This window comes from Miniopterus natalensis, chromosome 1, assembly GCF_054644295.1.
Source record: "Miniopterus natalensis isolate mMinNat1 chromosome 1, mMinNat1.hap1, whole genome shotgun sequence".
Classification (NCBI taxonomy): Eukaryota; Metazoa; Chordata; class Mammalia; order Chiroptera; family Miniopteridae; genus Miniopterus; species Miniopterus natalensis.
The window spans coordinates 38,811,270-38,836,090 of record NC_142081.1 but is presented as its reverse complement, the minus strand read 5'-3'; the positions used below and the strand labels follow the sequence as shown (position 1 = coordinate 38,836,090).

The 24,821-nt window shown below is 48.7% G+C and overlaps 1 protein-coding gene across 1 annotated transcript in view; it reads right to left on the bottom strand.

The window, feature by feature from the left end:
* The window catches only part of ITGA11 (integrin subunit alpha 11), a 116,979-nt gene that overhangs the window by 43,908 nt on the left and 48,250 nt on the right, over positions 1-24,821 (bottom strand). The window contains exons 3-9 of the mRNA XM_016198075.2: positions 17,739-17,839; positions 13,509-13,600; positions 10,813-10,927; positions 7,621-7,748; positions 6,338-6,486; positions 1,784-1,928; positions 856-1,021 (exon numbers count right to left, since the gene is read on the bottom strand). Of these exons, the coding sequence (XP_016053561.2) occupies positions 856-1,021; positions 1,784-1,928; positions 6,338-6,486; positions 7,621-7,748; positions 10,813-10,927; positions 13,509-13,600; positions 17,739-17,839 (896 nt within the window). The remainder of the gene's footprint in view (positions 1-855; positions 1,022-1,783; positions 1,929-6,337; positions 6,487-7,620; positions 7,749-10,812; positions 10,928-13,508; positions 13,601-17,738; positions 17,840-24,821) is intronic.

Sequence of the window (24,821 nt, the reverse complement as noted above, 5' to 3'; positions counted from 1 at the left end):
AGATTTGCACAAAAGACCTCACGTGTGCTGCCCTCCCCCAGAGAGCTCTTCCAAACTTGTCATCGGAGCCAATGTTCTTGTCACCCAAGGTGACCATTTTGAAGAGAAATACACGGATTTGAATGTTTAAGCTCTAGTGTGAGTGTCAAAACTCAGGTTCATGCTTTGTATTTATCCTCACTGATGAGGACTGTTTTTTGTGTCTTTTCGTGTCTGTAGCTCGTCATTTCCAGTGCTCTGCAGATCGCTCAGGCCTTCTACCTCTTGACAATCCTCCCACACGGCAAAGCCCTGTGTGGAGAGGGCCCTCTGTCGCAATATATGGCCAGTGACAAGCGGAGTGTAAGTCGTAGGGAGAGGCCATCTGAAGGAGCCCTGCAGAAAGTGCTGGGGTGGAGTGGGAGGCGGGGATTCGTATTTTAGGCTCTGAGTCAGTCCTGCTGGGTTCAAACTAGGGCTGCCAGAGAAAATACAGGACGCTCAGATATTGAATTTCAGACAAACAACGAATTGTTTTTTAGTGTAAGTCTGCCACAGATACTGTATTTTATATTTGCTGAATCTGGCGACTCTCATTCAAACCCCAGCTCCTTCTCAAGCTGTGCGTGCTTTGGCAAGTCCCTCAGCTCCTCTGAGCTTCAGTTTCCTCAGTTGTGAAAGAGGAGGCAGGCGATCAGCAAAACCACCTCCCTGGGCTGTTCGCACAGTGCACGGCCTCCTGTCCAGCACAATGTTAGGCGCTGGCATTTACCCTGAAGAGGGGACCATTTCACTCTGTGGGGTTGGATTTCACTCTGGAGTCTTCACCTGATGTGACCCCAGGAATATGGACCCCTCTCTATATGAACTGCTCACCTTCCAAGCTGAAGATCCTGTCCCCCAGGGCATCGACGATGTCCTTTAGGGCGGCCTCGTCGGTCACGTTGAAGAAGTGCTTGTCATCCGGGTCGCTGGCGATGTATTTGATTTCATTTAGAAAAGTTTCTGGATTGATCCCCCTGCGGTTGTAGTAGCCCAGGACCTGCCAGGGAACAAGGCAGGGCGACAAACGAGGACATAGCACAGACTTCCCGCACACACAGGGGCCCCTGGCCTTGGGCCCCAGCCCCAGCTGGAGCCACTGCTTCCATAGACATGAGTAGTCCTCAAAGTCCCATGTGCATTTTGAAACAGACTATCTAGTAGGGACCAGAGATGGCCCTGTTCTAAGATAGGGTCCTGGGGGTTGGGAAGCTGGACAGTTTCTGGTTTTCTGAGGTTTCAGAACCTCCCTAGAAATGGGGAAAAGAAACCCCAGGACTATTGTGGATAGGCTTAGGCAGTGCAGAAGGAAGATTCTCAACTTGCTCTTTATTTATATTATTATTATTTTTAAAATTCTCACCTGAGGACATGCTTTTAGAGAGAGAGGAAGGGAGAGAAAGAGGAAGAGAGAGGGGTGGAGAAATATTGGCGTGAGAGAGAAACATTGGTCGACTGCCTGCTGTACACTCCCTGACTGGGGGTCAAACCCACAACCCAGGCATGTGCCCTGACTGGGAATGGAACTGCAACCTTTCTGATGCACAGGACGACAGTCCAACCACTGAGACACCCTGCCGGGGCTCAACTTGCTCTTTAGAAGATGAAGCAAGGAGAGGCCCATCTGAGGGCATGAATGGCTTGTTCACTGCCCAGAAAATGCCCCCTGGGGGTCCCCAGGGGTTTGGTGGTGAAGCCTTTATAAGCTAGCTGGCAGCCTGTAAGCAGGAGCAGGGGGCAGGACAGGTGGGGCAGGACTCACAGCCACAGCGTATCTGGTCACGTTGTCCTTCTCGCTTTCCTGGATCACCTTCTCCAGGTCTGGGCTGTCGTGAGATTCCCCATCCGTGATGACAATCATTACCTTCTTGGCCCCTTTCCTTCCACCCTTCTGGAAAGCTTCTGAGCTGAAACCCAAGCATGGTTGGGGGGCTGGGTTGGGGGTCACAAGAGGGACATGGGAATGGAGCAGCCCCTGGTGTTCCCCAACAAGGGCAGCCATAGAGACCAGGACCAACCCCCACCCCTCTCCTTATCTCCAGCAACCCAGAAGAAACATGGTTGAGATACCCAGACCACTGAAATGGACCTGTATCTGCTTGTCTTTAAAAAGTGATTTTAAAAAGCTGCTCTGGAGTCCTGACCATGCTGTTTTGGGCAAGCAGAGGGGAAGGGGTGAGCCTGGGAAGGGAGTCCAGGCTCAGATGGAGACTTTTAGAGGCCCCAAGTTGGCAGTTCAAAAACCCAGCTGCACATTAGAATCACCCGGGGAGTTTAAAAAAAATTGTGATGCTGAAGCCCTACCCAGGCTCTTGAAACTAATCTCTGGGTGGGGCCTGAGCACCAGTCTTTTTCATCTAATGAACACCAGCATTGAGAACGACTTCCCTAAGTCCTGCAAAGGTGCCATGTCAGAGCAATTTAACGCCCCAATACCACTAATCCATAAAATCCGTGTAATGAAGCCTGACAAAGTTCTCATTTCTCCCATGAGGACAACTTTGATTTTATTTTGGGAACTATTAAATATCGAATTCTACGACAAATATTCCTCCTCCTCACTTTTTATTTTGTTTTCAGTGCTGGGAGCAGGCACTTGGTCTGCCTGTTGGGCGATCCAGCCAGGGGACGGGTGGGGGTGGGGCTGGCACACTGACCCTTGGTGCTGCGGAAAGACTCTTGCACCTGGAAACCCGTCTATGAAGCATGGAAACCTGGCTCCTGAACCATGACTGGCTCTTGCTGCCTCTGTGGCCAACCCTCTTTTAGACTATGAGGCTCTGAGAAGGGCAGACACTGTCTGGCCCAAGAGCCTGGCCCAGCAGGTAGAATTTGCCAATAATGATCTAAAAATAAAGTTACCCTTAGCCTCTATAGTGATTTCTTGTGGGTCTGACCCCCAGGTTTAAGATTCACAATGCTAGGTGAAAGCCGGTCTCCAGGCCCTCAGGCTTTGGTTACCAGAGATATCTCTTGTTACACAGAAAATTGAGCTGATTTAGATGTTGAGAAATTCACAAAACTGAATAAATTAGTTCAGAGCATCTTCAAGCTACCAGTTAAGAGAAACTGGCCATCTGCCATTCTCTAGCAACTCTGTGATATCCTGGATTTGCTGACTTAAAAAAACCCTCTCATTTTAGTATGAGCTGTGGACTAAAGGGGGGCAGAGGCACACTCGACATGACTAGGGCAGATTTGGGGCTTAAGTTCTACCCATTGGAGGGAGAACTCTGCTAGTTCCTCAAAGGAGATTCTAGATGGTTCCATGACATCATTAGAGGGCCAGGCTCAGAAACAAAACTCCATGCAAAAATATATAGCAGGGAAAAAGCCAAGGACAATTTCAGGATCGTGTTTCTGTATAGTGGAATGGTGTGAATATCTGTGTGAATTTGTAATAGGGTAAATATGGGCATGAATCATCAGATTTAAAATTCTGCTTCTGCATTGTGCAAAAGGCTTGGCTTTGTTCCTTTGTAAATCAGATGATAAGTTCCTGGAGAGCAGTGAGAGCTTTATACTCACAACAGTTTCCGTGAACCTGGAAGCCAGAGCGACCCCGTGGAAAAGTAGGTCACATCATGTCTCCTTCCTGCTCAAACCTGCAGTGGCTCCCATTTCTCCCAGGTCTTGACACTGGCCCACCATAGCCTTTATGATCTGGTCCCATTACCCCTCTGAGCCCTTCTTTCTACTCCCTCCTCTCTATCTACACTGTGCTCTTCGGTGACCCTGGAACACCAGGCATGTTCCTGTCTCAGTGCCTTTGTCCAAGCTGCCCCTTCTCCTGAAATGCTCCCCCCAGGTACTGCTTGGCCAACTTCCTCACCTCCTTCGGGTCTTCCCTAGAATGTCAGCTCTTAGGGAAGCCTTCCCCGAGGACTCTCGTAGTGCTGATTAAATGCCTGCCCTCTCCAGCTTGCTTGACTGCCTTTACCATGCTCTATTTTCCTCCATTGCTGTTATTGTTATTTGTTTTCTTATGTATTATCTGCCTAGCCTCTAGAATGTCTGCTCCACATAAGCAGGATGTTTGTCTGTTTTGTTCACTGATCTATCCCTAGTGCCTAAAAGAGTGTGAGGCACATAGTAGATGCTCAGTGAAAAGTGTTACGTGAACTAAAGTGGAATCTTATAATTTTGTCCCTGTGCCCCCTCCCATGGTTGCCAGATTGACCTTCATAGGCACATGTCATGATAACACTCTGGGCCTCAGGGACTTTCAGTAGCCAGTCACCCTTGTTTTAGTTACAACATCATTACCCTCATAATTTGGCTCCAAGCCATCTTCACAGCTGCATGGCTCACCCCCCCCCCCCCACATGAGCCCCAAGCTGTGGTCAGAGCATGGCTTGAAATGTAAATGTTCCTCATTCCTCGACTTTCCCTCTCCTCTGTCCTTGTCAGGGCACACTGTCTTCTGAGGAACGTCTTCTCTCCCCCTCTCCCTGATGGAATCCTGCAGTCCTCCTAGGACAGGTCAAGTGCCACCCGTCTTGGCAGTCCTCCCAGCCCCTTCCTTGGATCCCTCCCTCTCTCATCCTCATCGAGTTAGGGTGACACTTTTCAGAGCTCCCCTACTGGTCCAGACGCCACAGGTTACTATCTCTGTAACTCCTCAAGTCCATGGCTGGGATCTTTGTACTTTAGAAGGTGCACAGCAAAAATGCAATATGAATAAATGAGTAAGGAGAGAAAACCTTTTCTCTTCAGAGGCACTGGTTATAATTTGGGACCCAAACTTGGTAGACTGGGAAGATTAGATTTCACACGTACTTGAAGTGCAGATTGCACACCCCAGCAGTCGAATGAGTCCTAAACTATTCAAACCACCTGGCGAGTCACACTTCCAGTTGCCCTGGGGTCGGTGGGCTTCGAAATGAGATCAGAAGAGCGGGCTCCCTCCCTGTGTGAGGCAGTTAGCCTCACAGGGAGGAAGGATAGCTCCACGGGCACAGGCTTCCTCTGTTGCCCCAGACACTTCACAAGAGCCTGCTGGGGCTGCAGGGGCTCATCCCAATGATGACAGAACAGCAAAATGGCCTGTTCCTCATGAGAATGAGTTAGAGGCACTTTTACACAGAGGGATGCTCATTTAGGGAGAAAGCTAGAGTAAGGTTTAGCAGCAAACAGAAATATGTTAGTGGAGCAGTAACTTAATCATAAAGGGATGTGAGGTTAGGAAAAAAATCTTTTGACCGCATGAAGTCATGTTACTACTATATAGCCCTGACTGAGGAATTCTGGGAAACACACTGACTAACCCTATGCGAGGTGGGATTGTAAGGAACTGGGACCGTGGTTTCAACGAACATAACAGAACTCATATTCCCAGGTGTGAAGTTTACCATTTAAAATCGAAACGCCTTGGATATAGTCATCTTAGGAATTTAGGCCTCAGCTCAAAAGATCTTGGGGATTTGCCTTTAAAATCACTCACTGATTTCAGTGGTGGGTGAGCACAATGCTCTGAGCCATGGTGACATCACTGGAATAAAGACATGGTTGTCTGTGTGGACGACGACAGAGACAGCATTCAGTTTGTTACCAGTGAGTGCTGGCGTGATTTTTAAGGAAGCAGCCTCATTACTCTGCAGTCTCAGGTGTTTGGCTTAGCTATGCTCCCCACACTCCACTGATGACAAACACTCCACAGGAAGATTCTGCCCTCATAGACCCTACACACTTTTTACGGGGTCACGGTGGCGGAGCAGATTTTCCAAAGTTGGCTGCAACAGTTTCCACCCCAAATGCTCTTCTGCACGGTGGCCTTGCCCTTCCTCCCTCAGGAGGCAGAATCAAATCCTCTCCCCTCGACTCTGGGCTGGCTTTAGTGACTTGCTCAATCAAAGCTATACTCTGGGACTTCTGCAGCGAGGTCATGGGCATTCTCAGAGTTCCTGCGTGGATCTCTTGGAAAACTCTCCCTTGAGATGCTGCCTCTCAGAGCCCAGCCTCCATATCATGAGAAAGCCAGGTCTTATGGTCATGTGTGGGTGCTCAGGTCTTCAGCCCCAGCTGGGTTCCCACAAACAGCCAGCATCAGCTGCTAGTCACACTACTGTGCCATTTTGGACATCCAGTCCAGCTGAACCTTCAGATGACAACAGCCCCAGCTGACACCAGGCTTCACATGAGAAAAATCCAAGAGAGAACTAACAGGCTGAGCCCAGCCAATCCCCAGAGCTTTGAGGGATTAATAAATTATCTCAAGGTACTAAATTATGTGGGGGTTTGTTACACAGCAATATATAACTAAAATGGTATCTGAGATTTAAAACAATTTAAAAGCTTTCTTTTTCTTTCTTTTTACCGAGCAAATTCTATGCCAAATGCCGTCCGGGTCTCTGTTCCTCCTCTCTGCTCAATGTGGCTGGCGGCTTCCACCACGTCTCTTACAGACCTGTAGTCATTGAGGTGAAACTCATGTACCGCGTCTTCTCCATACTGAACAACTCCAACCTTCAAGAGAGAGGAGAAGGCATTGGAACATCTTGACCCCCGAATCTTAGACATTTGGTGGTGAGGTTCCCTGGAGTCATCTTTCTGTCTGTGACTGTTCAAGAGTAAGGAGTGCTAGGACCTTCCCAAACTGAGGGGAGGCTGGTTCGGAAAAGTGTGGGACTAAACAGATGGCTTGGTGAGACAGTGGGAGGTGCATATTGCAAGAGGAGACTGTGGTGTAAAGAAAAGTCCAACAGGTTAAGTTTCTTGCTTAAAAAGACGAAAGTTGAGCATAGAACTGGAACCTCAAATATTAGGAGTAGCATAGGTGGAGGCCATGGCACTGTTCACCCAACTCTGCAACTAATGTTCCTTAAAACTTGGAAGAGGAAAGGTCCTTTTATCCCTAAGGTTGATAAAATATTGACAATATTAGTAACTTCAAAATAAAAAGCCTTAAAGAGCTACAGTAGAATTAGATTATAAAATGTTACTGTTGGGTGGGCCCAGAGTTTATTCCATACAAGTACATTTCTGATGCTGGACTTTCACCCATGATACAGGATGATCTTCCAGTGCTGGGGAACTCATTACTTCATAAGAAAGCCCACTCCCTTTTTAACAGCTCTAATCATTACAAAATGATTTTTTTACATGGATCTGAAATATGCCACCTTGGACCTTCTATCCATTAGTCTTCGTTTGGCCTGCAGAAACAATATGAACTAAATCAACTCACTGCCAAAACAATACAGACTAAATCTCCTCCCTTTAGCCAGGCAGTGTTTCAGTGTGTGCTGGTAGCGATGGCCTCCTTCCCAGCCTTTTCTCTAAGATCAATGTGTCTAACTTTCCCCTGTGCCTCGCTCAGCAAGGTCTGCGTGCTACTCAACATTTGCCACCTTCCTTCTCACTCTGTAGTGGGTCAAACTCTTTCCTAATAGGTGGTGACTATCTCAGTGTTTGACCTTAGAAGTGAAGTCTCCCCTAAACTCTCCCTTGACGAGCCCAGCAGAGAAGGGGGTCCTGGGCTGCAGGGCCCTGGTGCTGGCCCTTTCACTTGCACTTTTTTGGCTCATACACAGACTCTCTCCTTGCACCCCAAGGCAGCATCTACCCTGTTCAGAGGAGGAGAGTCCCAGAGACACTCACCTGGATCTGCCCAGGGCCGATGTAAAACTTCTTCAGGATGTTGATGAGGAAGTGTTGAACCTCCACCCAGGGGTAGATGCTGTTGGAGCCATCCAGGACAATGACGATGTCCATGTAAGTCTGGCACCCTGGGAAGTTGGGGACAAGGTCACAGCTACCCAAGGAGCCAGGGTCTGCCAGTTTCTGATTCTCCAGATGATTGTCCAAAAGACAATAGAAGGAGGGCCTTGTTACACGTGCATAATTCCCTGGGCTGGGGAGCCGTCCTTGGGCAGGACATTGATTTGGGCAATGCGAATGGCAAGCCCAGAATTCCTGGCTCTGCTCCACTGCTCAGTGCCGGCTATTTGAACAAAGCTTAATTACACCCTCCTGCCTCTGCTCCTCAGGGACTCTGCTCATCGGGGACTGACCACCGTCCCAGGGTCAATGTTTCTGAGGCAGCCAACACTGCCCAAAGCAGCACCTGGTCATCATTTGCTTTGCTGTAACATGCAGGCTGGCATTTATCACTTTCAGCCTGAATTAATGGATTTCACTTTTTTAGGAGGGTGGTATGGTGTAATGGTTAGGAATGTGGAAAAGGTTTGACTCCTGGTTTTGACTTTGGCAAGTCACTTAACATCTTGGCATCAGTTTTCTCTTCTGTAAAATAAGCATAATGATAGCAGAGGATTCTCTGAGGAATTAACCAGATGCTACTTCTAAAGGGCTGGGCACCAAGTAAGTGCTCAGAAATCTTAGCTGATAATTATTTTTCTTGAAAAGCAAACCACTTGGCTAATGTGGGAATGATATCATGGGTCAAGCTGTCATGCCTGTATCTCTACTCTGAGTGTAAAGTGTTCTCTACATTTTTGTAATATTAATGCCAAATTAAAACAAATTATAAAAACCAACAAAAAATCTAATGAAACATAGATCATGTGAATAAATGTAAAAACTTCTTTTAAAATCTAAGCAATTTATTTCTGTTTGTGAATGGTTGGGATTACTTTGAAATAAGACATGATATGACACAATATGTTCCAATATATACTATACTATGTCATATCATATTGAAATATTGGGCATCTGCTTATTTCTAATGGAGAATTTTCACAGTTATAAAATCTACTTTACAGCAATACATATGGCAGGAGGCTTTTGTGTGTGAACATTTCAGCAACTCCTGTATCGTGAAGACCCAGTGTGTTGAAGCCAGTGATCCCCAGAGAGAGGAAGGTGGTGGCTTTGAGCCCAAGAGCACATTGCAGGCTCTGTGTCTGGAGGGCACTTTAGAAGCATTTGTGTGATTTGAATGCTCAGAGTCACCTCTGTTTTAGGAGAAGTTTTGAGACATTTTTGTCCCATCGGCACACTGTGTATAGCATGTAATGCTCTGACATTTCCGACTGACAGCACCTGGTAGCTTTGTCCTTTTGCAGTTTGGTTCAGCTCAACATACGTACTGAGCACCCGCCATGTGCAGGGCCCCATGTGACGGGCGGCCACAGGGGTGGTGGAGACAGAAACTCCTTCATTAGGAGGGGTTTCGAATCTAGGGGTAGGGACCAGGTTTCTTTGATTTCTAAGCAAGTTTTTATTATTAAAATGTCTTTATTACTGCTGATTGTTTTTACAGTTTCAAATTTTCTTTTTAAGAAAAAAATAAATTATGGGAATTATGATAAGTGAAATGAGTCAGACAGAGAAAGACAAATACTGTATGATTTCACTTATATGTGGAATCTAAAAAACAAAATAAATGAACAAACAAAACAGAAACAAACTCATAGATGCAGAGAACAAACAAATTGGGGGTTGGGGGCTAGGCAAAAGGTGAAAGGATTAAGAAACTGGCAGTTACAAAGTGCAGCATAGAGTCAGTAATATCGTAATAACTATATGATCTCAGGGAGGTACCAGACTTATCCAGGGGGTCACTTTGTAAGTTAAATAAATGTCTAACCACTATGCTGTATGCTTGAAACCAATATAATATTGAATATCAACTGTAATTGAAAAAAAAAATTTAAATTAAAAATAAAATTAGATATCTTGGGAAGAATCTTGCTTTAGGTCTGTGGTTCCTAAACATGACTGACCACTCCACGGAAACAAACACACGAGCACACACCCTGCAGCTGGCTAATCAGACCTGCTGAGTGAGAACCACCCTGGGATCTGTATCTGATAAGCTCCCCAGGCTCTGCAGCTGGTCATCTGGGTGGGAGGCCTCCACCACAGGAGGTTCTGGAGGCTGAGACTGTCATACCTTGCTGAGAGGAAATAGCAGCCCCGTGGGAGGGGGAGGTGACAGTCCCTGCACACACCTCCGGCCCCCTCCAGAGCCCCAGCACTGCCTTTCCCTCTCCCATTTTGTGAGAATAGAATCAATGTCTCCTCATTGCTCTAAGACAACCCCTTTCTAGCCCCAATTGGAGCGACGCTTCCTTGTCTCTTCTGCAAGCATCATCTTTCCATCACTGACTGGGCCCTGTTGTTTGGAGGGAGGCTGCAGCCAGCCAGAGGCACTAATCCCCTCACCCTCAATAAAACAGGGAGCAGCTGCTTGGCCAATGGTATTTAGCCCAGAGGAAATAGTGAGGCTTGGAGCCAAGTAGTCCGGGCTTGCAGGAGGCAGTCTGAGCATTATTTCCCAGATTTTCTTGGTGGATAGGGAGTGCATGTGAGGTTCCATGTTCCATGAGTCTCTGGGAAAATAGGGCAGAGCTTCCTGAGGTCGAGGGACACTGGTTCAATGGGACTATTACCAGGGATATTTCTGTTCTCCTTGGTTTTCCACCTACAGGGCAACTGAACTGTATAACATTAAAGGGCACCATTCACATTGTAGTCTAAATGAACAATGTCCCCAGGATTGTGCAGCACATAGCTTGCCTGCTGTACATGCGGCCCAGCAACTTTTTCCTCACTCAGGCTGGGTTTGCAGTGGGCTTTTCTGGCTACCAGGATTGCCTTTAGAACCTTAGCTCATTTGCCCTCCATCTTTAATCTGTGGGGGAGGGTGGGCCAAGATCATGACCCCACAGAGGCCCAGGGAAGTCAAGTGAGTTGTCCTGGTCATCCACAGAGCCAGAGCAGAGTCCCAGTGCTGCTTGTAGATGCAGAATAGCAGTGACCAGAGCCCCGAGCCTCCCATGGACTGTTGGCTGCTCAGCCTGAGTCTGCATATTTGAAGCCACTTACTTTGGAGAGCTGGGGCCACAGTCTTGGAGAATCTGAAGTTGGAGTTGACTCGCGAGCACATCCCTGTGGAGTAGTAGGAGCTCCCACACTCGTGAGACCAGAGGGGGCTGCAGGCCTGGAAACATAGCATAGACCCCAAGTCAGTGGGGGTCTCAGGGTGGGTCCAGGCCTGGCAGCCTTCGGCCTAGTCCCAACCTCCATGACCCAAGGCCGACATCTCCTATCTGAGTGTTGGTGTCCCCAGGCTTTAGAGGGTCTTCTTTGAGTCCACCTAAACTCTCTTGCTGCCAGTTTCCTTGGTTTCAGGTGTAATGGAGGAAAACTAACTCTTTATCTATTCACAAAGGTCTCATTCTCCATCCCACCATCTATGGTTGTTTCTCTTCACCCTACCTGCCCACCCACCTGCCACACAGACTGGGGAAGCCCTTTCACCCATGGGAATGGAGGTGACCTGTTCAGACAGGTCACCTCCATTCCCTAAAGGTCCTTCCTGGGCAAAATTCTAGGACTTCATCCTGCCGACATGTCCATGGCTCTTACTAGGGGTAGAAAAAAGAATGTCTCTACTCCTTCTCTGAAATTTGCTACCAAAAACATTGATATCAAACCCTCATTTAAAGACTGAGAAATGAGTTACTCTCAGTGTCTCATTAAAAATGAAAGCCCAGCTCCACGTCTCGATTTTTCTTCTGCTGCTGGGAAACGCAGGACTAAATTTTGTGCTGTAAATTCCCTTTGGTTTGGAGGAATAATTATTCCACTTCCAATCCCTCTATTTAATTAGCTTTCTATTTTTACTCAGGTTTTAAAGGTTTGGTTTTATTGGTATCCTTTGTTGAAACTGCTGTAAATTATTTTTGGAAGTGGGGGAGAATAAAGAATGGGAGGGCGAATGATGGGTGACGAATGGCTAGCTGGATGAATGGATGGATGGATGATGGAAGATGCATGGTCGATGACGGATGATGAACGAAGGACGATGGATGGCTGGACAGATGGATGGGCGAATAGGTGGATAGAAAGATGATGGATGGGTGGATGGATAGCTGATGGATGGATGTAGGAAGGCTAGATGGAAGGATGGGTGATTAGGTGGGAGGAGGAGGGGGTGAATACATATACAGATGGATGAGTGGGTGAGTGAGTGAATGGATGGCTGGATAGATAAATGGAGAGATGGATGATTGGTTGGGGGATGGACTGATGAATGGATGGATGAGTGGACGAGCTAATGAGCTAACAAAAGTTGCTATTTATATGCCAGGGACTTAACCTACCCACAGAGACCCCAGAGGGTATGTCACATCATCCTCGGGCCTTCATCCCACCTTGTGAAGTAGGTGAAATCAAGTGAGTAGGAACATGATGAAGAGCCTCAGAGAGAAGAGGGAGTAGCAACAAAGCCCCTGAAAAGTATGTGTGGGGACAGAGCCCGGGTTCCTGCTGCCCTTGGGTGGAGATGATGAAGGGCTGTGGGCCCACCACACAATGAGCACCTCGGGACTTCTGCCAGCAGACTCACTGTGCTCTCAAGTCCCTGAGCATCCCAGACCTCTCACTGCTCTAGTGTCTGTGCTCCACACCCCAGGGGTCTCTTCTGTCAACAGAAATGCACTGACAGACAAGAACAAAGAGTGACACAAGCCCTCCCATCTTAACATGAGCGGTATATTTTATTGGGTTTTCTGGGGTAATTTTTTTCTGGAATCTTCTCTCATAGCTGTTTCTAGGAGTAAGTCCCAGAAGGATCCTGTTTTGAATCCGCAGCTTCACCCAAGATCATGGTGGTTCACTGGACCCAGGTGGCAAGGAGCAGGCAGCTCCCTCCATCGCGCCACATGCACGTGCCTGCTGCATGCAAAGCCTGCGTGCGCTCACGGGGGCAGGCTGCGGACCCTCCACGCATTTCTGTCCTTACCGTTTCAACATCGTGTTGACGTCATCCATTTGTTTACTGCTCATCCCTGAACCAGGATGTAAGCTGCAGGGGCAGGGGCTCCGCTGACTGCTGAATCCCCAGTGCCTGGCACTGGGCTCAGTATATTATGAGTGCTCAAAATAACTGTAGTTAAAATGAATAAATGTCTCTCTCACCTCAGCTCAAGTACCCTCTCCTCTTTCGTCATTGTTAAGGTGTCTATTCTTTAAAAAACGAAACAGAAACCTCCTCTGGGAAGTCTTCCCTCTAGTCCTGTGTAGTTCGGGTGGCCCATGGCTCTGTAGCCCTTCCCCTGGTTGTAGTAAAGCTGTGCTCACTCATTTTTGACTTCTCTTCAAAGTTTTTTAGGGCGTGTGGTATGTCCTATTTCTCTGATCAAACCCAGAGCAGAGATTCGGCCTGTGCCTTGGACATTTGGCTCCCCAAAGGAAAGGAGAGGCCCCCATCGGACTGCTGGCCTTTATTCCTGTTCCTTTTCAGGATTTCTGTCCCCCACCCTCAGGATATGTGCATAAAAGGGCTCAATCCTTTTTCTTGCCTAGACTCTCCCACCCCCCAACAGACACTGAAATTTAGGGCACAGCAGCCAGAGTGGCACAGGCAGAAAGCTAGCAGAGGAGCTGCTCTCTGGAGCGTGCGGGCAGGCAGCTCTGGGCAGGCAGAGTGTGTGTGAGGCCTCTCCTGGTCCCGAGAGGAGGGTCCATGGGGCAGGAGGGCTGGCGCTTGGAGAGAGGGTGGGGTGGGTGGCTCTTACCAAGAAGCTGTTGTCCTTGGGGTTGGTGGACAGGCTCAGGCCCAGGCGCATGTTGTCCTTCCGCTCAGACACGTTGGAGAGGGTGACCCTTCCTGGGGGGGAAGGGAGAAGCTCAGCCTGAAGCCCCCCTGCCCACCTTCCACCCAGAGTTTGCTGCTGCCACTGGCCACCAGAGATGGCTGTGACAGGATTGGTGTCACTTGAGTCCTCCCCAATTCTCCCTGCACATTGGTGCAGACCTTCACGGTGTACTGAGGCCTTGGCCAGGCATGGTCTTATTATTTCCTCTGAAAACTCCCTGTGAGATGAGGAAAATGAGTCTCAGAGAGGCCAAGCAACCTGCCCAAAGTCACATAGGAAGCACATGGCAGAGCCTTCCGTTTCCTATTCCAGAGCTTTTCCTCCTCCAGCTCTCTGATAGACCCCAACATTCCCCTTGTGTCCCACCTGACACACCCCGGGCACCATACCTGGGCTGGCTTTCTCTGGGCAGTGTCTCCTCCCCATGTTTCTTTAAGCCAACCTGCCACCGAAACTTACCCATCCCCTGCCCTGCTCTCTCGGGGCCTGGTTCTCTGCTCCCCTGAAAAACTGATGATGATAACTGACTCTGTCTCACGGGTAGCAAATAGCCAACTAACAAGCGCCTTGTAGAGGTACAAGGTCTTGTCAAGAATGCCAAAGAGAAGGATTATCAGCCAACTGGATGCAGGGAGAGGGTGGTGGCAGATTAGAATTACTAAATAAATTATATCAGTTAAGGTTTTATGAGGATCATTCTGTAGGAAGGAAGTGAGCTAGAATTCCTCAGACACATGTTGACATGTAAGTATATGTGTGTGTATGTGAGCCTATGCATGTGCATGCATGACTGCCTACACGTGTTCATGCACACATAGGTATGGGCACATGGAGGGAGAGTTTCGGGGAAGCAGGTCGGGCATTTTGTTGAGCTCAGAACTAGTCGACCCTAATCTGCTGGGAGGTGGATCTAGTGTCTCCTTCCCCAGGGGGAGGGAGTGATCTCTAGAGGCCTCAGGAGCATGGTTTGCATTTAGCATCATTGGCACTGAAAGTAGGAAGAGCTGGCCAGTTCTGCGCACAGGCCAGCAGGGCCTGGGGTGGGCATTAGCAGAGATGAGCAGAGGCCAGAGCCACAGCCGCCTGACTGTGTTTGCTGCTGCTCCCCTTTGGGTTCCCTCAGTTTGTAGTCAGGCTCCTTTTGAAATCCAGCCCCTCTTGGTTGTGCTGTGGCTGGGAATGTTTTCTGTTTTGTCTATCCAAAAAAACCAGAGAGAAAGTAATAGTAATGACCCTGTGTTGTTTTTTTAGATCATCTCATATCATTTACAAAGTACCATCCACACGTGCCCTTCCAGGACCCCCTCTTGGTCCTGGGAGGTCCAGAAGTCACTATTTCCACTTTATAGTTGAGAAAAATTAAGGTGCGTAAAGGGTTGGTGACTCCTACAAAGGCAATCGCTGGTAAACGATAGAGCCGGGACTTGAACCCACAATATCCAAGGTTACATCCTGACGTTCCCATGTGATGGCAGGGCTGTGGTGACATTGGATGGTAGTGAGAAGTCTGGAGAGGAAGTTCCAAGCCCCAGCTGGGCAACATCCACCCCTCAGCAGTTTGAAGAATTCTGTCCTCTGTTTATTTAAGGGGCACCTCCCTCCCCTCACCCTGCCCCCTCCTCCTCTCCCTTGTCTCAATAACTGAAGTTCTTAGTGAAACTGTGCCTGCCCGGGAGCAATGGGCATGGTAGGGAAGACCCTTGTGTTGCTGTAAGAAAGACTCAAGGCTCAAGCCCTGCTTCTGCTGCTTCTGCTGCTTGTGGATTTGGGGCAGTCACTAACCTCTGCTCTGTGACCAGAAGAGACCAACGCCTTTTTCAGTAGGTCTCTGTGAGGGTCTGGGGACATAAGCCTCTCCTTATACAGGGCCTGCCTTCCAGAATCATAGCTCCTCATGAAAACTCTTAACTTCATCCAGGTGTTGGGAAGAAAGCACCAGCTGCCTAGTCTTTCACACTGAGGTGTGAATGACTGACATCCAGTTAGCGTTCCCTGGAGAGAGAGGAAAGAACATTCCTGGCTTGGCAGGGCTCAGACCTGGGAAGGCCATGGGAAAACCCAGGACTCAGGTTTCCCTGCCTTGCATTTTCCACTGTGGGGATGAACCGACAGATGGTCTCCCTGCTGTGCATGTTCTCTTCAGTGGTGGGGAAAGGACACTCCTGAGACGAAGGGCTTCATGACAGTACTTTTCCTCTGCCCTGACTCACTTTGCTGCCCAGCTTATGTCCCAGTTCAGGAATGTTTTCCAGGGTCTAATGGCTTCTCACTGCCAGCAGGAACTCCTCCCTTGCAGGGAAATTGGGTCCACATTGGAAACCAGAGCAACAGAAGAAATTAAATGATCAGTTCATGCATGTGTCCCCACCTGGACCAGGAGCTTCTCTTGGTGGCCCAGGCCCTGAGCCCAGTGCCCATACCTTTCATAAGCCCTCTTGCTCCCTCTGCCCCAGCCATATAGCCATTTTTTCTGTTTCCAACAGAGCAGACATCCCACCTCAGGGCCTTTGCATGTGCTCTTCCTTTTCCTGGAATGCTCTGGCTCTACCTGACTCCTTTTCACCATCAGACTTTGCTCAAATGTTACCTGCTCAGAGAGGCCTTCCTGGCCACCTTGCCAAGGTAGGACCCCTGCCCACCTCCTCCTCACTTAGCCTCTCTTGTCGCACCCTGGTTTATCACACAGCATTTATCTCTAGCTGAACTGATCCTTCTTCTTAGTTTGTCTACTCATTTATTGTCTCCTTCCAGTGGGGCCCTTGGTGTCTTGTTCTCTGCTGTATCCTTAGTAACTAGCATCATGCTTAGCACATCATAGATGCTCATTAAAGTTTGGGAGACCTATTAGACTGGAATGGATCTTAGGATTATCAAGCCTACCCTCCTCATTTTGCACACAAGCAAATAGAGGCTCAGAGAGAGGATACGAGCTCCCCATGAACACACAGTGAAGAAACTGCACAGCTGGAAAAAGAGACCCAGCTTGGCCTGTTTTGGGAGCTGCACTCTCAGAGTGGTAATGACCAGGATCCATAAGCCACCAGCCAGGCCCCCACCTCCCTTAGACTGTTCCCTCCTGAAGTCTGGGCCTCAGCTGTACTGGGGTTTGAACTTCCCACCCGTTGTGCTGACGCAGATATGAACAGCAGGAGCGTCCAGCACCCCATGATGGGAGAGCGGGCTGCCACTGAGATCTGAGTTCTTTGGGCTTTCTCTTTGATGCAGGCCTTTTCATCCATCTACTTATGTCCTGGAGCTCTGCCATCTTCCCCACCTCCCCAGAGAGCCCCACCCCACTGCTCTAGGGTAGAGGCTCCCCTTCTGGAAGAGGGGGAGGCTGAGGGTCCTGGCCCTGGGGCAGCCAGTCCTCTAGGGCAAGGTCTGAAATTCTCAGCCCAAACGGAACTTTTACTCTCTCCTGTAAGCAAGTGGTGGCCTGGCCACTGTCTGACCTTTAGGACAAAATGGAAGTGCTTTAGAGGACTGGTGTGTGGACTTTAGTGAATGCACTCGTGTGGGCACACACGGACACACACGCAGAGTTTATCAGGGATTGGAAGGCTTTGAGGCTGCTCACAGCATTTCCCTGTGGCTGACAGCTCTTCAGTGAGGAACAAAGCCTGCATTTCAGAAGCTGGTGTTACGCAGTGGCTGTCGGCTGCCTGGATTGAAATCCAAGCCTTGCTGCTTGTTAGCTGGGCGACCCCTGGCAGGTCCCCTCACTCCACATATAATCATTTCCTCCTTTGTTTAATGATTAAATTTCATAGAAATTCTTGTGGGGATTAAATGAGTCACAACACCTAAAAGTGCTGAAACCAGTGCCTGACTCAGAGTGAACATTATATATGATGTATGAGTGTTAGCTGCTGTTGTTAGTGCTCCGGGCAGTGGATGAATCAGAAAGAGCAATGCCCTGGGGCACTGGAAGCCAGGGTTTGATTTTTGGCTAGCCCCTAACAAGCTGTGTGACAGTGGAAAGTTGCTTCTTCTCTCTGGCCTCAGCATCCTCATCTATAAAATGGGGCAGTGATACCAGCCAGTCACCTCTGGGGCAGCTGGGAGGAGCCAGTGTGACTCTGTTTTAGAGCCTGCCCCACCCTAGACAATGGTTGGCCTCCTTGTGGTGAGACCAGAGGTCCAACTTACCCAGGTTGAGCTTTGTGCAGTTCCCATGGGTAACTGGACACTTGTACACGTCTCCAGTCTTCTGGTGGCCATTGGTTTCCAACGGAGCGCCCACGACGAGCCTAGAAAGGAAGAGAAGGCAAGTGAAGATGCTGGGAGATGCTCCTTCCTGGTAGAGGCTGGAACCTGGAGGGCAACGATGAGGTGAAGGTGGGGTGGGGGGATCTTGGAGGAGCTGCCACATGCCAACCTTCAGATTCAGATCTTTGTCTCTGTGCGGGAGGGATGGTGGGCTTTCAGCGTAAAGTCATGGCACCTGTGGCCTACTCCAGGCCCTTGCCAGGATGTGGAGATACAGAGATGAAGATCACATGGGCACAGCAACAAATGGGATGGAGGCTCCCTGGGAGAAGAGAGCAGGGCAGACATTATGGAGGAGGTGATGCTTGAGCTGGGTCTTAACAGTTGAATATGAGTTTGTCAATGGTAGGAGAGTGGTAATGGCCATTCTGGCAGAGGAATGATTTTGGAGCCATAGAGTTTTTGCCATCTGTCACTACCTGCAGGGGTCTCATTCCTCACCTTATATGACAGTCTTTGAGCTAGTGACTCACATGTGGGGCATGTTTCTCAATGGTCATGGCTGTCCCCTGAGCCACTAAGTCTTTGCACAGGGTGGGCCAGGCAGCCAGCCACCTGGGGCTTCTACCTTGAGCCTATGCTTTTGTGAGCTTATTTGGAAAAAGGGTCTTTGCGGTTATAATTAAGGGTCTCAAGATGAGGTCATCCTGGATTACCCAGGTGGGCCCTTGTAAGGGAACTCACTTTAGAGATTTAATATGGTTCCAGCAATAAAGGTGTCTGGGAAATGTTGAACTCTCTGTGTTCAACCTTCTGTGACTGTTTAACTCTCTGTAGCCTCAGGCTTGGTCGACTACCCAGAAAGCCAGAATGCTGCCCAAAGATAAAGTCAGGCCCCAGGAAGGAGGTTAATGAATGTATAGAGTGTGGATAACTGCCTGATGTTATCTGCTAACAGAAATGCATTGTTCTTTCTGGTGGTCTAAGTAACTACCCACCATATGCTTTTACTATTAACACCCTATAAAAGAGAGACCCTGTCCTGGGAGGGGAGTGGATAATTCCTGGCTGGTCACCACTGGGAGCGCAGTTGCTTTGCCTGGGTATGTAAGTTCCTCCTTTTAAAACTCTTATGAATTTGAATAAGGCTCCATGTCAGTTTTGCGGAACCAATCCTGAATTTAGACTTTTGGGGCTTTCCCCCAACAGCCCTAAATCCAATAAGTGTCTTTATAAGAGACTCACAAAGGAGAGACCAAGAAGAGAAAGCCATGAGAAGACAGAAGCAGAGCTAAGAATGACGCTGCCACAAGCCAAAGAATGTCTGGGGCTGCCGGAAGCTGGAAGACGCAAAGGATTCTCTTCTAGAACCTTTTGAGGAAGCACAGCCCTGCCAGCACCTTGTTTTGAACGCCTGGCCTCCAGAACTGTGAGAAAATAGAGTTCTGTTTTTGTAAGCCATCTACGTTGTGCTAATTTGTTATGCACCCACTGGAAATTAATACACTTGCTTACATGCTTCTAGAAAATATGAGTGGCCACTCCTTCCTGACAGGGCTAAACCTGGTAGTACCACTTCCCTTGAGGCAAGAGAGAATCCCACCTGAGCCTGGATGGCCCCCAGGCCCTCTCCTTAAGGCTCCCCAACGCCCCCTCTATGCCTCACCTCCGGCTGGAAAGCCGGTGCTGATATAAAGTGAAACCTGAAAGCAGTCAGGGTTTCCCTTCAGTGACCACCTGCCTACTGTGTCAGTGCCACCTGCCTCTGGCACATCTGTATCCTTCTAGGCTTTGGGTGCCAGTCCAGCTCTCAGCCAGCAACTGCCTCCTCTGCTCAGGCCCTAGTGCTAATAGTGCCTGAAGAATGGACCCCTCCCAGGACAGCTGCGCTGGAATTGCAGGAGGTGCCCCAGCTCCCACAGCCTGAGAGGTCTCCAAGACCCTGCGGGACAGAGTAGATGACGATGGAGGTTGGGGCACAGGTACAGTGAGACACTGGGAGCAAGACGATCTTTCTGGAGCCCTGCCCTCCCAGCAGCTTCCCACCCCTGGCAACGTGGCCCAAAGAAGAAGAAATCACTTATTTTCTGACTTAAGAGGGTTGAGAGGGGACAGGCCTGGAGGTTCGGGCTCCACAGGACTTTGGTAGCTTCTTTTGGTGAAACTCCCTGGCCCCGGTTCCCGTTCCCACACTCTCTGTGCTGTCCAGAAAGAAAGCGAGGTCTGACGTGGGAGTTAATAGAGCTCTGTTAGAAATTAAGAGTCTATGAAATAAGAGCTGAGGTTTCTCCCCTGGAGACCAGATAATGACAGATTCTAAATATATCCCTTATTAAGCATGCCCATTTTTGACTGGCAGGAATTAATTGGACTCATAAAATCTGTTTGTCTAGACGATGTGATTTTTGGCTACTTAATTCTGCAAGGGATTGTGTGGTCAAATTTATTCTTTTTTTTTTTTTTCTTTCAGTCAGAGAGAGAAAGAGAGACAGAGAAAGACACAGAGAGAGATATGTCAGTGTGAGAGGCTTAGGTGCCAAGCTTGCTTTTCTGGCTGCTCTGTTGTTCAAGGTCAACCTGATATGTAACCAAGTCTTGCAGAAGAATGTTCCCTCCAGGACACCCTGTCTGATGGGAGCGCTTTCTGGAAAGAGAGCCTTTGAGAACAGCTTGCAGGGTGCCTCTGGGAGGATCAGGCACAATAGGTTGTAGGTAAGAAAACCATAGCCATCTTCTAGAAAAGCTACCTCATGTGTCTTCTAGAAAACACCCAGTAGGCTGACCAGGTAGACTCCTAACAATTCGTGCCATTTTACAGATCAGGACTCTGAGGACCCATGGCCTGCTTGGAGGAGTCCACAACACAAGGTGAGATCTTTGGGCTGAGAATCCAGGGGCTGATTCTTCATCCGGATTCGGTCACCTGCTTGCCGTGTGGCTTTGAGAAGTTATTAAACTTTCCAGACCTTGGTTTTCTTGGCTGTGAAATGGGGTTATCAAATGCCTGCCTCTCAGGGGCACTGTGGGAAGTCACAGATGTAAAAGACACCATGAAGCAGAAGGGGTTGGATTAAGGTGAGCTATGCACAAAGACTGGTGGCTTAGAAGCCATGGGGCCTGGTAATGGCCAACGTGCGACATTCAGGCAATAAATCCGCCAAGTCTCTGCCTGAATTTGCTGCAAGACTAGGCTCTGTCCTTTTTAAAGAACAAGAGCCGCCCCTTATGTCTCATCTCTCCGTGGTACTACATAAGGTAGCAGAACAGGGCTTACTGTCCCCATATTACAGATGCAGAAACTAAGGCCCTGAGAGGGGAGCTGACCCATGCCCCACAGTTTGTTTGTGGCAGAGAGCTGGGACTCGTCTCCTGGGACAGCGTTCTCTTTGTTGCCTCAAATCTCTTCGCCATGAAGGAAGGGCCTGGGTCAGCCCTCCCGCCATTCTCGAATGCTAACATTACGTGTGCCTGTCAGGCTTGCGGTTTTGAGGATATGATTCAGTCTCGCTGCGAGGGGAGAGCTGCCTAAGCACAGGGAAAATGTTTGCGTCACCACCAAGACCCGCCAAATTGTTCCTGGGGTCTGGCAGCCCCTGCCACCTCTTGCAGCCTCAGCCTTATATAGCCATCTGCAGCTTTGGGGCTGCTGTGCCTCTGAGGGACTGGACACCCTATACCCTCTGGCTTGGGCACCAGCATAGCAGGCAAACCCAAAGGTCGCGGCTAGCATTGGGCCCTTTCCACAGGCTGTGCCCTGACTCACTGGCTGTGGGCTCCCGGCATTCTTCCCATAGAGCTCGGGGATCAGGGCTACTGCGGATGCAGAATTGGTGGCAGGCTTCAGCCACGGCCCTGTAAGACCCCTCCCCGGTGGCTGCCCTCTAAGTAGGGCCTGACCAAGGGAGGAGGCTCACCGTGGAGCTGGCCACCTGAGGAAGACAGGACATGGACCACTGGGCCTGGGTTCCTTGGCTCCCAGCAGGACACAGGCTAAGAGAAGGGCTTTCCGGCTCCCTACCTCACACCCTCTCCAAGGCCCCATGGACACTCATCCTGATTTCTGCTTATCCTAGGCTCCATTCTTCAAGGCAATTTTAGTCTCTGAACCTTTTAAAATGCACACTCCTATAAGAAAAAAAAGATAACATATACCTCCCATGTGTGTAAGTTTTTAGGTTAATTAAACCAGTGTACAACTGTCAATCTGTATATTAAATATCCATAATCCTGTTTTTCAAATAAAATGTAAATCTAAATAGAACTTGAATTATTTTGATTCTATGCCCCAGTATTATGTCCTGCACATCCTCTGGGGTATGCATATCCTACCCTGGAGATCATCTCTTTAAGATCCAGCACAAATTCCCACATGCTCCAAGAAGCCCTCTCTGATTACCCCAGTTTTTTCCACATAAACCAGCATCTAATTTCTGTTGTCTGTTGTGACCAGTGTTTTAGTGTGGCCTTTCCTTGGGGGCCAAGATGTGGGTTTTATCCCTGCCCTGACCAGCCTTTTTGCTCCTCTCTGCAAGACCTGGACCTCACATCCCAGGAAATCCAATTATCACTGTTTATTCTTTTCATTTCAATGATTCACTTTTGATGCAATTAATTTGCATTTGATTTTGGTCAACTTTGATGTGATCAGCTTTGAGGCTGGAAGGGAAGTTAGTATTTGAGGTTCAGACAGCACATGTGACAAGCCTGTGAAGAGACACCAGTCAGTTTCAGAGCTGGACTATTGTGAAAGACAAGAATGTTCAGAAAGCCCAGCTCTGGGGGCATGCAGTGCCCAGCACAGGGAGAGGGCTGCCCTCCCTGGAGCCAGCTAGGCCTGTCCCCCAGGGACCTCTTGTCCCTCTCTCATCCCATTCTCTTCCTCACTTGTTCCTCTCTCCCAGCACCCTTCCTCCACTCAAACCCACTCTAGGCTCTTTGTTCCATTTCTCTCCTGGTTTCATTTTCCTTTCCTGAAATCAGATAGGGGCATCAGGGAGGGGGTTCCACTTGAGGAGCAGAGAACTCAAGGGAACAAAAGAGAGACTATTTCTTTAGTGAGGCTTTTTTTCTCCCTCTTTCCACGGAAAATGTAATCTCCTCCAGCCAGGGTGAGTATGGTAGCTAATGTGTTCAAGATGGGGCTGTGAAGTGCTGAGCACAGCAAACCCGTGCTGGGGGTGAGGGCCCTAGGGTTGCTCTGGCTGGGGGCAAGGTGTGGAGGAAGAGCTCACCTGGGACCTGCCTGAGGGGAGATGAAGGCACCTGCATATCTCCTGGGCTGGTTGGAGGGGCTTGTGGTTCACTGTGGCTCAGATGCCTGGCAGGGCCTAGACTCCAGGAGGCCAGGAAATTGAGGACCCCTCTGTTTGCCAGCACATCCTTTACTCTCTCTACTGCTGTAAAACCCAGAGATGGGAATCCTTTGTGTGTATTTTAAACAAATGCAAATACTGTGATGGTTAATTTTATGTGTCAACTTGATTGGGCCATGGGGTGTCCAGATATTGAGTTAAACATTATTCTGGATGTGTCTGTGAGGATGTTTTTGGATGAGATCAACATTTTAATTGGAAGACTGAGTAAAGCAGATTGCCTTCCCCAACATGGGTGGGCCTTACCCAATCAGTTGAAGGCCTGAATAGACCAAAAAAGCTGACCCTTCTCCAAATAAGAGAATCGTTCCTGACTGACTGCCTTTGAACTGGGACATTGACTTGCTCTTAACCTTTGGACTCAAATGGAAACATCAGCCCTTCTTAGGTCTCCAGCCTGCTGGTCTTCAGATTGCAACTACACCATTGGTTCTCCTGATCTCTGGCTTTCTGACTCGCTCTGCAGATCTTGGGACTTGCCCACCTCCATAATCACGTGAGCCAGCTCCTTATAATAAATCTCTTTGCATACAGATGGTTTCTGACTTCTAATGGTTGGACTTATGATTTTTTGACTTTACGATGATATGAAAACGATACGCAATCAGTAGAAACCATACTTTGGATTTTGATCTTTTCCCAGTCTATTAGTATGTGGTATGATAGATACTCTCTCGTGATGCTGGAGAGTGGCAGTGAGCCCCAGCTCCCAGTCATGCACGTGATCACCAGGGTAAACAAGTGATACTGTATAGAATCACCGGGGAGTTATAAATGCAGGTCCCTGGGCCTCATCTCCAGAAGGTTCTAATTCATCCAATTGGGGACAGGGCCCAGGGAATCTATTTTTAGAAGCTCTCACATATCAGGCAGGATTGGGGGCCTTTGTGTGAAGGATCTGCTGAGGAAGCAGATGTGAGGCCCTCTGGACATGTGAAAAAGCATATGTTCCAGGAATTTTCACCACATCTGGGGATCATGACCATAGCAGCCTCAGTGATGGTCCAGACAAGGTCCAGAATTGGGTTTTAAACAAAAAATTTTTTGTTTCTTTTGGTCACAAGTGAACACATATAGGAAATGCCTACTTTAACTGGTACAAAAAGTACTAACGTATTTTAAAAGTATTGTTTACATTTTTTTTGGATTATAAATGTAATAGGTGCTGGTTGTACAATGTTCGTAGTGGAGACTGTGCAAAGTAAAACACGCAAGGCTTCTTTCTCCCCTCCTCAGCCCAGTCCTCTAGACAAAACTGCCGTTAGTAACAGGAGTGAAGACAACCTCCTAGGCATTTACATAGGGAATTTAAAAGATGGGATCCTTTTACATACATGGTTCTGTAGTGTGCTTTTCTCACTTAATTATCTTATACAATTTCCATGTGAGTATATATCAATGCCACACTTAGTCCTGGTCACCAGGTCCCCTGTCCTGGGCTCTGCTCTGACTCTTCCTTGGCTCTGCCACTTCCTATGAGGTGAAGAGTCCTAAAGGTCAAGAAGGCAGATCCCCTAGAGCCCAAGTCCCACCTCTCAGGGTACCCAGGATGCTGGAATCTCCTGTCCAAACAGCCTGGGCCAGGCCTGTGCCCTGGATCTGACTTTCTGGTGGTGGATCACACCACTGACCAGCCCAGGAGTGGCTGCTT